Here is a 17,113-nt window from a genome sequence, read left to right on the forward strand (position 1 = left end):
ATCGGCCGCGAGCGCGGCGCAGGCCTCACCAAGCTTCCGTCTCGTGGGGCGGAGTCCGGCACCACGATAGGCTGATGCAGCTTGACTGGTGTCGGCGGCGCCCAATAAGAGCGAGAAGGCGGGCCTCGGGTCGCGCGGGGCCGAGCGGGAAGGACGGCGAGGCGGCCGGGAGGCTCCGAGTGGCGGCCGACATGTTCCGGGCGCCAGAGAGTAAGGGAGGCCGGGCCGGCTCCAGGTGCGGCGCGGGCGCAGCCACGGTCACGTAAGATGCGCGGGGGCGGCGGGGCGGCCGCGGTGAGCTCACAGAGCCAGGGCCTCCGGGGCCGGATCGGGGAGGTGGGCGCGCCCGCGGGACCCAGAGGCCTGAGCGCGCCTCCCCGCGCGTCCGGTCCCAGCACGTGCTCCTTCATTGACGAGCGCGCCGGAGATGCTGGCCGAGCCGTCTGCTGCGGGGGGGCGGGCGTGGCGGCGCTGCTGGGATTCTGGGGCCCTGCGGCGTGTGCGCGAGTGGATGGGCCTCGGGGCAAAGTCTCGTCCCGGGAGCCCTCAGCACTGCCGCAGCCCGGGAGCCAGGCGGCGCCCTCCCCCACTTTACTGACAAGGAAACAGGCGGGACAGCAAGTGATAGAAGGAGTTTCGACTGGGTTTAAACACTCAGGAACACATAGCAGCGCGCTTGCTTTCTTTTTAGCTTGTAGAGCAATGGGTATTGGGAGTCACATCGAGTCGCCAGAGCTAGCAGTGTCCTGCCGCTGGAGGAGCCAGCTTGCGTTGTCCAGCTGGTTCTTCAGCTGCCTAAGAGTTTTCTTTATTGTGAGCCTTTTCTGTGACCCAGCCCCACAATAAAAGCAGAAGAGTGTGACGTCTGTTGAGGTAAACAGTATATAAAATTAAAGAATTGTTTCGAGTGATAAAATCCCTGTAAATTTGAGGGAGTTAGGTCAGTATTCAGTAATACTCCTACCCAAATAATGAGTCCTTATCCCACGTAACAGTGACTATTAATCACTCTCGTCTAGATCTGTGCTGATATGGGGCCAGAAGTATATCCTGGAGTGCTCAGAATGAGTCAGGTTTCTGGTGCCTGAAAGCTGCTGTTCTGCACCACCCACACCAGCTGGGCAAGGGCTGCTTCCCAGCACTTTCTCCGTTGTGTCCACTAAGTACACTCTTTCTTTGTTTACACAGCCTGGCACTGGATGCCTAGCAAACATTGGTCCAGTTAGCGAATAAGCACTGTGAGGAACGCTGATGTGAGGCTGACTTCCAAGCTGTAGGCGACAGTGCAGAGCTGGTGTTCTAAACTGATACCCACATTTCTTTGGGGCATTAGTTTTTGGAGAGGATAAGGAGAAAATTCTTCCTTTTAGGATGTTGGAGAAGGAAAACCCATCTTAATTGGATGATCGATTGGAAGCTCCTGCTTGGGATCAGTTAGCAGCTTTGTCTTAGAGGAATTGACTAGCTCGACAGGCCTTTTTACTTAGCTGTGAAGGGAATCAAGTGGTGGCTGTAAGATTACTGGGCCAGGTTTTCCTCTCTTAAAACCCTACTTTTGTTTTCTTGCTGAAGGATTATCTGGTGTTAAAGGGATTTTGAACTATAAAAGCATTATGCTTTAGCCATCATTAATCTGAGGTCTTTTAAGCTGCAGGATGTATATTTGTAAAGAATTTAATCTAGGTCTATTTTGCAGCTTCACTCCAAACCTGGCAGGTCCCCCATAGCTTTTCTGGGATACAGGAATAAGCTGTTGGAAGGGGGGTCACGAGCATGGATCCCTCCAGGTGAGCGTCGATGTGGCCTCTGCTGTTTCTGTGGTCCACTTGAGCTGTGTGTATTTTCTTATCACGTGCCCCTTAGTTTCTGTTTTGTACTTGGAATATCTTCATTGAAATGTATCCAAGGGGTACTGAAAAAGGAAGCCATAACTGGGAGGCATCCCCATGTAGTGAGGTCATCCCCAAGACGTTTGAGCTACTGGTATTCCCATCCCCCTCCTGTAATTAGGGTTGAAGTGATACCTGCACTTGAGAGCGAGCCTGTGAGGGCCGCCTTGAGCCATTGTTGGAGCTTCTGTTTTTATGGAAATGTCTATTTAACTCTCAGTCCGGTTTATTCGAGACCCAGCTTGTGTGATTTGCTTGACGCTTCTGTGATTTGCTTGACGCTTCTGTGATTTGCTTGACTGCTGCAAGGCTGTGCGACCCTAGTGCCACCCCATAGCTTTTGTAGTGGAGACGCTTGCCACCTCTTCCCAGGAAACTTGGCCATTGTGTACGATAATCTCTCTGCTACAACATTCTTGGGCACCACTTTCCTTCCCTTCTTTTCAAAGTAAAGTAAAATAAAATTCAGAAAAGTACACAATATAATAACATATTTCCACCACCCCAAATTAACATTTGGCAGTTTCAAATAAATATTGCTTACCTCCTGTGCTGCAGTGGTTCTCTTTCCTCATGGAGACTGCAGACACAATTTGAGCCTTACCTACTCCAAAGGTGTCTTTGGAGTTCCAGTGACACTCAGTGCCTCTGTGGCATCACTCATGCAGAACATGGAAACTGCCTCTGCACAGCTCTAGCCTTCCCAGAAAGCGGGGAGCTTCTCCAGGCCCAGGACTTGCTCTTGCTTGTCTTTCCATCCACAGGGTCTGGTGCAGGCCCACCCGTGGTAGGTGCTTAGGGAACGTGCAAGTTAGAGTGAAGCAAGCGGTGGAGGCCAGGGAGAGGCGTGTATCCAGGGATGTGGAATGTGAGAGGAGAGAGTGCTGGGGAGCCTACCCCACATCTGGTCTGACAATTTGAGGGTTTGAAAGAAAAGCTGTGTTGCAAGTAAGTCAGTAAAATAGGAATTTTAATTCATGCCAGTATGAGACTTGATGTTAAGTTCAGTTCAGTTCTGAGGATGGCAGATCTCAGAGACCCAAGCCTGTTGGACCTGCTTGAAAATATGCCAGGAAAAATCAGGAATGTCATTGTGTTGGGGCTGTGAGATTTATAATGGGTGTGGGAGTCGGATGGCCTCGGGTGTCCCCCACCAGAGGGCCTGACGTGAGGTCTTACTACTGCCTTTCTAATTTAAGCCTGGTTATTGGTCATTTATTTAAAAAAGGTTTTTTCCCTTAAACCGAGTAATTTTTTTCTTTATCAAATCCTTAAGGAGATGCTAACTGCTGGACAGGCATCCCTGGCCCCTTCCTTCAAGCTGATGTGACTGAACCCATGTGGAAGGCTGGCCCACTGCGCACTCGGCTTGGGTGGCGGCTTGGGTGGTGGCGAGCAGCCTGCCTGCGGTCTCCGTCCCAGTGAGCAGGCACACTGGTGGCCCTCGGAGCAGACGAGCACTTTCTGCTGTCCTGCTTTACAGCCAGAGAGCAGAAAACTCTGTTCCCTTTAAATTACAACAAATGATCAGCTCCCTTTCTAGCTCTGTTGAGGAAACAGCATGTTAAACATCCTATTCTTCTAGTGTCTGCATCGCTTTTGTGTGGCGAGCTCCGCAGTTTCACTTTCTAAATGTCTGGGGTCACAGGCAGTCCTCTTGCTTAGGACTGGTGAAAGAGCAGGGGCCACTCAGCAGTTTAAAACTCTGCTTTAAAATACGTTTGAAAATCTAGGTGTCCTGGGACTTTCCTGGCGGTCCAGTGGTTAGGCCTCCACGCTTTCACTGCAGGCAGCACAGGTTCCATCCCTGGTGGGAGAGCTAAGATCCTGCAGTGTGGCCATAGGTTTCCTGTAAAGATGCATATGAATTCAGTGTTATGCTGCCCTGCTGAAGGAGACCGATGCTCTTGGGGTGTCAGGGAAGAGCTTTATGGAATTTTCTTAATCCTTCAGTTATTGCAATAAAAAGTGACTCAAGGTCCTGCTCATCCACTTCTGAAATACCCAGCCTCCAAGTGCATGGCAGATTCCCAAAGATCGAGACCACAGTAGATTCGGCTGGTGGTGACTGAGTGTGGGAATAGCACTGATCTCTGTGGGTGTTTAATTAAAATCCACACTTGAAGGATGCCAGTGTGTGCTGGGGTGACACTCTGCACATGTGTTGATCTAAAGTGAACAGTGGTCCAGCTGGTGTGTTCTGATCTGTCTGATGTTTAACTTGTCATGGGTGGTACCAGACCTTGGGACTGGAAATCATCAGCCTGGTGTAGATTCCCAGGACTCACGTGGGTTAGTGGGGGTGGTGCTCCCCATGGTCTGAGCTGACACTTTCCATTAGAAATGTGAGCCACATAAGGAATTTTAAATTTTCTAGTAGCCACACTTTAAAATGTAAAAAGATTCAGGAAAAATTAAGTTTAATAGATATTATTCAACTTAATATGTACAAAACATTATTTCAACATGTGATCAATGTAAAAGATACAATTAAAGAGATATTTTTGCCTTTTCTTCTTTGTGCTGAGTCTTCAAAGTCTGGTGTGTAATCTATACCTACAGCACATCATAGCTCAGACCCCCATGTCCAAGTGCCCACTGGCCACAGTGGCCAGTGGCTGCCCTTTTGAGGATGCAGCTCTCTGGGTCAAGCTTACTCTGGGTAAGTGGTGCACTGCCCTGTCGTTTCTTTCTAGAGGATGTTGAGGATTATTAGGGTGTAGTCTGAGCTCTGCAGCCAGACTGCCTGGGTCTGAGTCCTGGCTCTGCTACTTCCTGTGTGGCCCTCTCTTTAGCTCACACTCATCTCTATGAAAATCATGCCTGCCTTAGAGGGTGGCCGTGTCAGTTCTTTGGAACAGGAGCTAGCGTGTATAAACGCTGAGGGAGTGTGAGCTACAACACCCAGCACTATTGTCTGCTAATTAAAGTGACTATTAAATTCTACTGAACTGGCTCAGTTTGCCTGTTTTATGGAAACTTTAATTTTACTAATGAGAGGTTACAGGAGTAACTTCAGAGTATGCACATCTCTGGAGGTCTTGGCATAATCAAGATGTGCAGAGAAAACCTTTAAGGGAACTCAAGGGCAAGGAGGGAGGTTTGCCGGCTGGCCAACGGCCATGAGCTTGTCGTGCCACGGTGTGTGGTTTTCCCACAGATGTGTGCCCTGTCTGGCTGTGCCACAGCCCCTGGATGGTGGCGCCCGGGCCATCTGTCGGTCCCTCACACCCTGTCTGCTTGCAGGGCCATGAAGCCCCCGGGAGGAGAGCCGAGTGATCGTCCAGAAGAAGCCGCATCTCCACGCAGGCCCGACAGGATGGCATCTAATATTTTTGGATCAACTGAAGAACCTCAGAACATACCCAAAAGGACCAATCCCCCTGGTATGGGCTTTTGACTCCTTAACCCTTTGGCCTCTACCTGTTCTCTTTTGTGCTGCTCTTTTGATAAAAATTTCCCTTTCTTTATATTGATCCTTTCAGATATTTTCTGGTGCAGGTTATCCCCTGCCATCAGAGTCCTAGAGTGGAAGGAAAGTTTTATCCTGACTTGTGCTTTGTGTCCTGAAGGTGGCTCGGTCATTTTGGAACTCCCCCTCATCTGTCACCAGATACTGGCTGTGTACGGGCACTGAGGGTACAAAGGCAGATGGTGGGGTTCTGGTTCCCACCACGGAGGCTCCCCAAATTGTCCCATGGACTCCTTGAGATTCTTGAAATTGCATGCAAATTGTGCATTTAGAGTAGTTTTAATCAGATTGTTAGTGGGATTGAAACTAAAAAGGGTGGCTGAGCCTGGCACACATCTGTGTGGCTCCTCACTACTTACCCACCTTCTAGTGGCTCCAGTGGGAGGGAATCTCAGAAGAGTGTTTCTCTTGGCTGATGGACGGTCCAGCTGAGCGACTGCACAGTGATAGTTACCTGAGGAGCTTTCCCCTGTCTGTATCTACGAGGGGAAGACAAGGTTTGTTCCATCCTTAAAGATCTGAGAGACCCAACACAGGAGTCAGAATTTCAGACAAGTAACGAAATCAAGCAGAACCAGAGCTGGAACTGCTCCCTACCCCACCCCAATTCTGGGTACAAATATTGCTTGACAGACCTAGAGGACACACAAAGCAATAGATTCAAAAGCTAGTTTTTTGGTTGTTTGGTTGTTTTCAGTGGTTTGGGGTGGGGGATAAGGAGGGGTGGAGGTTAGTGGTACCTTTGGATTTAGTTATAGCAGAGAAGCAGGTGGTTCTTGCTGAGTAACATTCTCCCCTACCCAGTTTGTGGGGGTGCAGGGCCAGGAGTGCTCAGCCCTGCTCATCCTTTGTACCAACAATGTGATGCGGCAGATAGACTCAGACTGGAGGCACTGGAGGTGGGTGCACCAGCAGCCGTGGCTCTGGCTCGGCACCATGCGCGGCTGCAGCTGTCTCTGGGGCTTCGGGTTCTCTAGACAGTGTGGCAGCGTGGGGCGGTGCTGCTTTGCCAGGCCCTCAGAATCTCATGCTCCCCCGCCCATCTCGTGCCCTGTGGGCAGCCTGGGCCCCTCCTGACTGGAGAGTTAGAAAACCCCTACGTTGTGCACAGTCGCAAGGTATCATGACAGCGACAGGACGCCCTGTGCCAAAATGTCTGCTTCTCATGGTCCTGTTGTTTGGGGTTTGTTTTCTGTCCTGCCAAGTGCTCTGTGGTGATAGTTGAGCATTTAACAAACGCCGGAGTCCCCCCTCTGCCTCCTCCTGTCACCCAAGAACCCTTTCTAACTGATGAATGAAATTACATTTAAAAAAAAAAGAGAGAGGAAGGAGGGAAGCAAGGAAAGAAGGAAGAAAATCACCTGTGATGAATTTCAAGGGCAGCCCAGAAGGGAACCTGCTGGTATGTCCAGCCCCGCAGACTCGACCCCGCAGACTCGACCCTGCAGACTCCGGGGAGGGCCTAATGGAGCACGTTCGGAGCAAGTGGCCACTGGCCGTCGCTGGAAGTTAACCCAGGCTGGTCGGGTGCCGTGTTTCATCTATGCTTCTGGTTTAGACCTCCTCCTGACAGTGGTGATTGATACGGGTGGGTCATTTGGTGTTTTTCAGGGGCTGTGCTGGGTGCCGGTCTTCTCCACAGCTTGGGGGATAGGTGGCGTTACCCCCTTTACAGAGGAGGAAGCTGAGGCTCGGGGTTCACTGGCCTGCCTGAGTCCACAGCTCGCTGGGGTGGCAGAACTAGCCTTTGGATGCAGGTTTTCCTGACTCCAAAGCCCGTGCTCCCAACTTACCTCCTGAATATATCAATTGGGGTAAATTTCCTGAAATGGAATTGCTGGGTCAGTTTAAAATGATGGTTCTAGGGCTTCCCTGGTGGCGCAGTGGTTAAGAATCTGCCTGCCGGTGGAGGGGACACAGATTTGATCCCTGGCCCTGGAAGATCCCACATGCCGCAGAGCAACTAAGCCCATGTGTCACAACTACTGAGCCTGCGTTCTAGAGCCCGCGAGCCACAACTACTGAGCCCTCGTGCCACAACTACTAAAGCCTGCGCACCTAGAGCCCGTACTCTACAACAAGAGAAGCCACCGCAATGAGAAGCCCACGCACCGCAACGAAGAGTAGCCCCCGCTCACCGCAGCGAGAGAAAGCCCGCGTGCAGCAACGAAGACCCAACACAGCCAAAAATAAATAATCATAATATAAATAAATAAAATGCTGGTGCTTCCACTGGTCTTCAGACGTGTGCTCCAGGATGTCTGTAGCGCTTGCTCCCCACGCAAGGCGCTGTGCCTTGTGATTTGGTTCTTTAAAAAGCATATCTTGAATTTATTTTTCTTCAATTATGAGTGAATTGAGCATCTTTTCCACCTTCATAGCCGAATTCATCTTTCAGGTAAAATGTTGAATAATAGATGTGCAGTGTGTCTGTTATTTTACTTTTCATAAAATTCAAAAACAGAACTGTGTTGTTTAGGGTTGGACATATACATGGTAAAACTAGAAGAAGTTTGTAGTTTCCAGAAAATTCGGACACAGAACCACACAGGTTTTTGGGAGTTGATAACATTCTGTAAGACGCGTGATTGTCTGTGATCGTTACTTGGGTGTTTGCTTTATTTATATCTTAGGTACTTATCTGTGTCATGTTTCATAGTTTTTAAAATGTTTTTAAATGAGCAGTGCCTTTAACCAAAAACTTGAAATTGAGTTACTTTTATTTTTATCTTGCATTTTAAAATAAGCTGAATGCGATCTTAGAAAGAATTTACTTAAGCATGACCAGCAACAGCGTGGTAACAAGCAGCGAGGGGTGACCTCGGGCAGCAGCTTTTCTCCACTTTGTAGTCCAAACATTTCTTCTGCTGACGACACCCTGTTTGTAACAGCAGCCCAGCAGCATGACTGGGAGCTTCCTCTCCACGCTCTGCTCTGCCCACTCCACGTGTCGACTCACTTATCTCACCAATGACCCCAGCCAGGTGCTGTCACACAGTTGGTTAGCGGCTGAGCAGGATCCCGCCTGGCACTGGGTCCTGACCCCATGCTGTGCCGCCTGCCCCAGCCCGAGGGCTGCGGGTCCCTGGGAGGCTGTGGCTGGGGCTGGAAGGCTTGTGATTGGCCTCAAACGACACGAATGTGTGCATCTTCCTGCAGTCGGTCCCACCCATTCTCTAAGCTTCTCCTGGCCCAGAAAAGCTTCCAGGGCCAGGTTCCCGTCCTTGTGGAGCTGTGCTTTGTGTCCCCCAGACAACCAACCGGCGTCCCGAAAGGCTGGTCAAGTCTGAGGGCTTGCGAGGGGACAAGCGCCCCTTGGAGCCTCCTCCTCCTTGGAGCTCCGTGCTCCTCTCACGGTGCACTGTCCCCTGTTCTAACAGTATGGGTTATTACAGCCAAGAAGTGACTGTTTAAAATTGAATTTCCTGGAGACAGTCAACAAAAATCACAACTATAAAAATGAATATGTTTAGCAGTCCTAAGCCCCTGTACCACAGCCACCCCATTTCCTGAGCAGACACATGGCCCCCAGAGGGGAGCACTTTGCAGGGAGGAAAGTGGAGTAACCAATGCCCTTTATTCACATACAGGTGGATAAGAATACCCTTCCTTTTACAGTAAGACGCTGTGTGCTGTCTAGATCGTTTTGTGCCTTTTTCACTGAACAGTGTCCAAGGGAAGCTTCTTTAGCAAATGCTCACTGAGCATTTACGTCCCCAGTGTTGTCGTAAGCATTTGACACACAAGCGACAGTGAGTCACTGAATCCCCTCACAGCGCCGTGAGGAAGGGCCTTGTACCACCGCCGTTCAAAGGGTGAGGAATGTGGGGCGCAGAGGGGCCGAGCAACTTGTGTCTGGTCTCATAGCCATTTGTGGATGCACCTTTCTTCTGTAAGATTATAAATCTTAGTGGGCGCTTGGTGGAAGGGGGGCACTGGTTGCTGAGTGCAGAGGGGGATGGGCTGGTGGCATGTGCTAGCATCTTCCTGTTTAACGTCAGCATTTACTTCTCATGTCCATGCCTTAGCCATCAGCTTATAAGAACTTACATCTGAGGGCTTCCCTGGTGATGCAGTGGTTGAGAGTCCACCTGCCGAAGCAGGGGACACGGGTTCGTGCCCTGGTCTGGAAAGATCCCACATGCCGCGGAGCGGCTAGGCCCGTGAACCATGGCTGCTGAGCCTGTGCGTCCACAGCCTGTGCTCCGCAACGGGAGAGGCCGGCGTACCGCAAAAAAAAAAAAGAACTTACATCTGAGATGCATATTTTCATTGTAGCTCATCAAATCATTTCTGTTTGGCAGCAAAGATGTTAAATGTCTGTAATTCAGTGACACATCTAGTTGTCACTGGAAGCTCCAGACAGATTGAGGTGAGGAGAGTAGTCATTCTCAGTAAATGTTGTTTTCCAGATTACAGGTTTGCCTTGAATAGGGCATGTTATTAATTCAGTTCTGTCTGTCTGACCTCAAAATTTAACGGATGTTTGCTTTTTTTTTTTTTTTGTGGTACGTGGACCTCTCACTGCTGTGGCCTCTCCCGCTGCGGAGCACAGGCTCCGGACGCGCCGGCCCAGCGGCCATGGCTCACGGACCTAGCCCGCTCTGCGGCATGTGGGATCTTCCCGGACCGGGGCACGAACCCATGCCCGCTGCATCGGCAGGCGGACTCTCAACCACTGCGCCACCAGGGAAGCCCCAGGTGTTTGCTTTTAATCTATGAAAGAACTTTTCATGGCTTTAATGTAGAAGATTCTTCAGCAGGAAAACATGAAAAGTTCAGGGTTAAGGAAATTCTAGAGGGGAAAATGCTGTTTTATGCCATCTTACCGTCTCACTCCTAGCGGCAAGCCCGGGACAGCTCAGTAATCGTGAGGAAGGCCCCAGCTGGCCCCCAGAAAGGGGCTGGGTTTGACATGGGTCTTTAGGGATGCTCGTCAACCTGATCACCCCACCCTTCTTGGCCTGAATTCAGGACTGGCACTGCGGTGAGGGGAGGTCTCTGAAGTCACGAGTGTGGAGGGTGGGTGGGGTAGATGTTCCGGGTTGCTAACCATCCTGATTTTTTCTTCAGGGGGGAAAGGAAGTGGTATATTTGACGAATCCATGCCTGTGCAGACTCGACAGCGTCTGAACCCCCCTGGTGGGAAGACCAGTGACATTTTTGGCTCCCCGGTCGCTGCTACTTCACCCATGGCACACCCAAACAAACCCAAGGTATGGACTGCATACAGATAGCAGACATGAGAGTAAGAAAAGCAAAACTTGAGCCAGGTACTCTTAAAAAGGCTCTGAGGAAGGTGTGACATGTTATTAGGAAGAGACAAGATGGGTGACAGTGCTTTTCCTGGCTGTAGTCATTAGTCACCAAGTTTCAGAGCTCTCCTGAGTCATCAGAGGAATGTATTCCAGCCTCGTGATGACTCGAGCCTTGGGGGTCGCTGGTGGTGGGGGCAGCCCACTGCAGGTAGGCCACTGCCCTTCTCTGCACATCATGGATGGATGCTGAGGATATTTATAATACTGAATGTAAAACAGGGGAGTTCACCTCATAAACATTCCACTATTTTTAGTGGTCATCAATCAATAAGTACAGTAACTGCATCGGATTAAAATTCACCAAATACTTAGAATTTATGGGTTCCTGATAATTTTTTTTTTTTTTTTTTTTTTTTGCGGTACGCGGGTCTCTCACTGTTGTGGCCTCTCCCGTTGCGGAGCACAGGCTGCGGACGCACAGGCTCAGCAGCCATGGCTCACGGGCCCAGCCACTCCACAGCATGTGGGATCTTCCCGGACCGGAGCACGAACCCGTGTCCCCTGCATCGGCAGGCGGACTCTCAACCACTGTGCCACCAGGGAAGCCCCATGGACCATCTTTGAATTCTTATCAAAACAACCAAGCCTCAGTCAGACCAATCCTCATATCAATCAACACCACAGGGATTTAGTCAGAGTAATACAAGATATAGGAAACTACATGGAGTCAATAGGGGGAGATCTTAGTAATTTTTAAAAAGACTGAGGATTGCAATCCCTATCAAAGTTCCAACAGTGGTGTGGTTTGGTTTTTTGGTTTGTTTTTGTGTGTGGTGTTTTGTTTGTTTTTTAAAAAAAATGGAAAGACCTATCCTAAAATTCATATGGAATCTCAAGGGACCCTGAATGGCCAAACAATCTTGAAAATGAAGTACAAGATTGGAGGGTCACACTTCCCAATTTCAAAGCTTACTACAAAACTACATGAATCAAAACAGCATGGTGCTGGCATGTAGACCAACAGAATAGAATTGAGAGCTGAGAAATAACTCACATCTGTGGCTCATTGATATTTCCACAAGAGTGCCAAGATCATTCGTGAGGGGAGAGCGGTCTCTCCAACAAATGGTGCTGGGAAATTGAATGTGCACATGAGAAGAATGAAGGTGGACCCTTACCTTACACCATGTACAAAAATGAACTCAAAATATAGGGACAGATATTATTCTTGGATTCAGCAGTGGTTTCTTAAATGTGACACCAAAAACAGGCAAGAAAATTTAAATAAATAAGTTGAACTTCCTTAAAATTAAAAACTTTTGTGCATCAAAAGATACTATTAAGAGAATGAAAAGGCAGCTCACAGAATGGGAGAAAGTATTTGCACATCACGTATCTGACAAAGATTTGCTATCTAGCCAGAATATGTAAAAAACCCTTACAATTCAGCAACAAAAAGACAACCACATTCAAAAATGGGCAGAGGCAAGGGGGAGGGATGGCATGGGAGTTTGGGGTTAGCAGATGCAAACTATTACATATAGAATGGATAAACAAGATCCTCCTACTGTATAGCACAGGGAACTATATTCAGTATCCTGTGATAAACCATAATGGAAAAGAATATGAAAAAGAATGTATATGTATAACTGAATCACTGTGCTGTACAGCAGAAATTAACACGACATTGTAAATCAACTATACTTGAATAAAATAAATTTTTTTAAAATAAAAATTTCAGAACCAGAAAAAAGGAGGCAAAGCATTTGAATAGACATTTCTCCAAAGAAGACATACAAATGGTCGATCAACATATGAAAAGATGCTGACCATCCTTAGTGGGGAAATGCCAATCAAAATCACAATGAGATACCACTTAACACCCACTAGGATGGCTATTATCAGAAAAAACAGAAAATAAGAAATGGTGAGGATGTGGAGAAATTGGAACCCTCATACACTGCTCTTGGGAATGTATAATGGTTCAGTCACTGGAAAACAGTTTGGCCGTTTCTGAAGAAGTTAAACATAGAATTTATCATATGATCCAGCAGTTTTACTCTTAGATATATACCCCCAATTGTGCAAACAAGAACTCAAACAGATACTTGTACACTTAATTTTAATAGCATTATTCACAATAACAAGACTGGAAACAACCCAAGTGTCCATCGGCAGTTGAATGGGTGAACAGAATGTGCTGTGCTGTACACATGTGATGTTATATTATTCAGCCCTAAAGAGGAATTAAGTTCTGACACAGTGCAACACGGATGACTGTGAGAACATGTGCTGAGTTTAAACTTGACTACGTGTTAAGACATTTAAGGAGTCGTTAATATTTGCAGTTGTGAGAGAGTTTTTTAGGACATTTTAAAGAGCCACATCTTGAAATATTTATGGATAAATGAAATATGGGATTTGCTTTCAAATAATCCCACTAAGGGGTGGAGGGCTGGAAGTTGGGAGGCATGTGTGGCTGAGACCAGAATGGAGGCGAGCAAGCTGATGTCACTTGCTGTAGAGCAGGTTACCTGGGGGCTCACGGGGCTCTTCTCTCTGCTTTGTTTATGGTTAAAATTGTCCAAATAAAAACTTTTTAAAGGTAAAAATAGACCCAGGTCATCCACGCCTTTCCCATCGTCTGCCTGCGCGAGGTAGGAGGTGTCCGAGTGGCGGATTGACCTGGGTTTGCCTCGTTACAGGACCACGTGTTCCTGTGTGAGGGAGAGGACACACTGGACCTTAGAGGTGAGCTTATTTTCTGTCCCTTCCCTGGGGCCCACGCTTTGCAGAGGCCGCTGGTGGGTGGGGAGGGAAAACCTGGTGCCCCCACAGCCTGCTGGTGAAGACAGCAGAGTTGTGATTGCGGGAGGGTTTTGTGTTGGAAGGAGGCAGGGGAAATGGGCTCAGTTACTTCTGGTGACAGCATTCCCACTTTTCTGCACCTCCTGTCAGTGCTGGTCAGCCTGGGCCTAAGGCCAAGGCGTCCTCTTCTAGAAGCTCATCTCATGTAGTGAAGGGCAAGGGTCCAAAGCCTTCAATGAACTTGTGACCAAGGGCAGCGCTTTCAGACCTGGCAGAAGAGAGGGCGTGAAGGAGGGGAAGACGGGGGGGGGGGGGGGGGGGGTGCGGTGAGGAGGAGCAGTGCGGGGCTGTGGTAGGGGCGGGGCTCCCCCCTGATGGATCGCTCCGCAGTGAGCCACCCCGCTCGTGGGCTTGGGTGTCAGGCCCAGTCAGTCCCCCATTGTCCTCTGAGCTGACTGCAGGCACTGATTTCTGCCTTCGGGTCACCATTTCCCTTTGTCGATTAGGAAGAGATGGGAATTTGTTCATTCAGAAAGTCCAGAGTAACCTTGCCTTGCCTTGCCTTGCTGGGCCCCTCACTTAAGACGAGCTCACTTTGAGGATGTTTCCTTTTCATACTTGAGGTGGGATGGAGGGGAGGGGAGTCCAGCAAGCAGTGTGGAGATAACCCCTCAAGGATTTTTCCAAGCATGTTTCAGTACAAGCCTGGCTTCAGCCCAGCCCTGGGGCAGGCAGAACCTGCTCTGCTTTCACATTTCCCTGGACGGCATGCCCTTGCCCGTTGGGTGGCAGGCAGCCTCTAACAGGACGCTGTGCTGACTTTGTCCCGCAGCCACAGCCAGCGCCTCCCCCAGACAAGAGCCGGGTGAGCCAGGTGGCCCGAGAGAAGCAGCCCGCGCCCAGGAGCCTGCGCCCACCGTTGACAGCCATGAGCCCAGGCTGGGCCCGAGGCCTCGCTCCCACAACAAAGTCCTGAACCCACCTGGAGGCAAGTCCAGCATCTCCTTCTACTAAGATGCTGCTGCGTCCCCCATAGCCAGACAAGAAACTCGAGAGATAGGATTTCAAAATTATAGTTTCTTTAGCCTGAAGGAGCGGGGTGGGGAGAGGGTCTGTTGGGTGGACACCTGAAGCTGCTGCTCCGGCTCCACTGCCATCACGAGAAGCCGGAGACCTCGCCTCCCAGAAACCAAGGGAGGAAACGTGATCCCTGGTGTGAGAGGAGCTCTCGGGTGGGTGGGCAGGGAGGTGGTGCCAGGCAGGTGCGCCTGAGGTGTGGGGTCTTCACGTCCTTGGTGTGTTGGCTAATTGGGTATCTAGGAGTCACTAACACAGTAGCAGAGTTTAAAGCCTTTGAGAGAAATCCAGAAACCACGTGTCCGTTACCGTGGGATAGAAGAGCAAGACACGCTGAAACCCTAGTGGGGTGGGGAGGGTGGGTATCTGGATAGACCCCTCAGATCCTGATGCTGTTTACCCTTCATGGACACGGTCTCTGTTTCTGGGACTTCGGCCCCAGTGTTTTTCACTTCAATTCCACAGATTTTCTTGAAACATCTTCATTGCTTTTCCTCAGCAGCTGTCAACAAAAAACCAAAATGTTGTTCTCAGTCTGATGCTTTATGGAAAGATTTTGTACCCTGATCTCCCAAGGTGCCCCGCTTCTGCCCTCTCAATCCTTGGCCAGATCTTACGTAGAAATCTCTCCCTTTCATCCACGAGAGACTGGTTTTGGGCTCTTTACAGGCAGTTTTGCTTGTGAATTGTTCCTTTTTTCCTCATCAGCCTTAAGTCTAGGCCTTTGCACCTCACCAATGATGTGGACAGTTCCCTTCACCAGCAACACTTCCTATCTACAAGGCCACTAACTTCTATAGGACTTTGAAACTACCCAGATATATCCGGGTAATGGGATTATTTAACTCCTTCATGTGTCTTCATTTATATTCCTGCTGACAGTGGGAAGAAGAGATGCTTGAGAACCGTGGGTTCTTAGGTTTGGGTTCTGTCATAATAGCTCAAGACCTGTTCTCAAGTACCAGCTTTACATCAGTAACTATTGACTCTGGTCTGTTTCTGACACCTTTCTAGAAAAAGTCTGTTGCTCAGGTACACCAAAGAGGAAGGAAAGTGTTCTTAGGCCACCCTTTATAAAGCTTTGCAGAACCTCTGGATCATATTCACAGTTTCCAGACGAGTCTTAGAGACCTTAGGCCAAGAGATTAAATAGTTTGGCAGTAAAGTCTCAACTGGCCCATTCCATGGTATTTGCCAGCAAAGATAATGGGCTGGCAAGAATCGTGGTGCTGTAGTCTGTCAGGTGGAAGTTTCTCCCATTGAGCCTCTAAAGGGCTACGGTGTCGGTTCCTGTACTGCAGTCACGTGGGACCAACAGTCTGGGTTGGAGCTACTGGTACGAGTGCCTACAAAGCTAATGCAGGTGCTAAAAATGTCTTCATCGTTAAAATGTAGTCACACTTCTAGTGGCCTGGACGCTCAAGTGCCTGCAGGAGCTCCCTGCCAAGCTCCACATCCTCCACGGGCGCTGGGGGGGTTCACACAGTGCTTTGCCAAGCAAAGACACTTTGCTTTTCTGTCCCCCTGCTGACTTTGGAGCCAAGAAACACTGATTCTATGTGACTCTCAAGTGCTTCCTATCTCCTCCATCCTTCAGATGGTCATTTATAGGAAAGTTGTCTGGAATTCATTTTTTTCCACATTAAAAAATGTCATAAATGGTGGTTAGCTTTTAAGCTCAAACACACTAACTTATTTAACTTACAATAAGATGTTCCAAAGGTAGAAATGAACTGCTATTTATAACTTTTTTTTTAATATACAAGAAAATGATTTATGAATTCCAAATTGGATTGCCAAGAAGACCCTGACATGCTGCTGGCCCTCGGGGCTTCAGTCTCACCGTCAGTTATATGAGGGGAAGAGCTTTCTAGATCTGTCCCCTGGCAGGGACTTCCGGAGCAGAGCTGGGGTTAGAGGCCTGGGGGAAGGAGGAAAACAACTAGAGCAGAGCCTCTGGGCAGCAGTGACCAACATCACCTTATTTTTGTTCCCATCTTCCCTCTTCCTTTCCCTCCTTGGGGCCGTGGGCATGGATTTAGAGAGCCCCGAGCAGTCTGGTCACTGGGAGGAGCAGCAGAAAAGTTTTTGCTCGTTTGAACCTGATGGGGGAGGCCACTTGCATTTGGAAAATGCTCTGTACATTGGGGACTGCCTGTATTTGGAAGCTTCATTAACTCTTAGAATCCTTTTCTCAACCTCCAAGCTGCATTGAGAAATTACTCATCTGTATTTTTATTAAGCCTTAAAACTTTATGTGCATTTGGTGCCAACTTTTTGTAAAGCTGTATCAAAAACAACAAACCTGTGCTCACATCTCGATGTAACTTTGAGAGGAGCATTCTGTTATTTTTACAAGGCAGGAGTGGGTGTAGCCGTTGAATTAAACTTAGCAGTCACGTACTCAGTCTTTGCCTATTGGTTGTGTGCACAGTGTGTGTGCATGCAGGTGGGTGGGTGGACATGTTCACGTGTTTCCTCCACGTCCATTCTCCAGAGTGCCTGAACTCTGCTCCTTCCCTTACAGCTTTTCATTGGTTGATGGGGTTTGCCTTTTTTTTTTAAAACTAGAAGATGCCAAAATTAATCTTCTCAAAGTTTATGGATTT

At 48.9% G+C, this 17,113-nt stretch overlaps 1 protein-coding gene across 2 annotated transcripts; it reads left to right on the forward strand.

Annotated features, from left to right (window-relative positions):
- Positions 1-139: 139 nt before the first annotated feature.
- JPT2 (Jupiter microtubule associated homolog 2) lies at positions 140-16,907 on the forward strand. Of its 2 annotated transcripts, none has more exons than XM_079943662.1 (5): positions 140-262; positions 5,136-5,275; positions 10,435-10,577; positions 13,325-13,370; positions 14,260-16,907. In XM_079943662.1, the coding sequence occupies exons 1-5, from the start codon at positions 192-194 to the stop codon at positions 14,439-14,441; spliced, it is 582 nt and encodes a 193-aa protein (XP_079799788.1). In that variant the 5' UTR covers positions 140-191; the 3' UTR covers positions 14,442-16,907. The 2 variants fall into 2 exon arrangements, with proteins under 2 accessions (XP_079799788.1, XP_079799789.1); XM_079943663.1 differs by having other exon boundaries at positions 150-235.
- Positions 16,908-17,113: the final 206 nt, after the last annotated feature.

The sequence above is a fragment of the Stenella coeruleoalba genome (assembly GCF_951394435.1).
Source record: "Stenella coeruleoalba genome assembly, chromosome: 15".
NCBI lineage: Eukaryota > Metazoa > Chordata > Mammalia > Artiodactyla > Delphinidae > Stenella > Stenella coeruleoalba.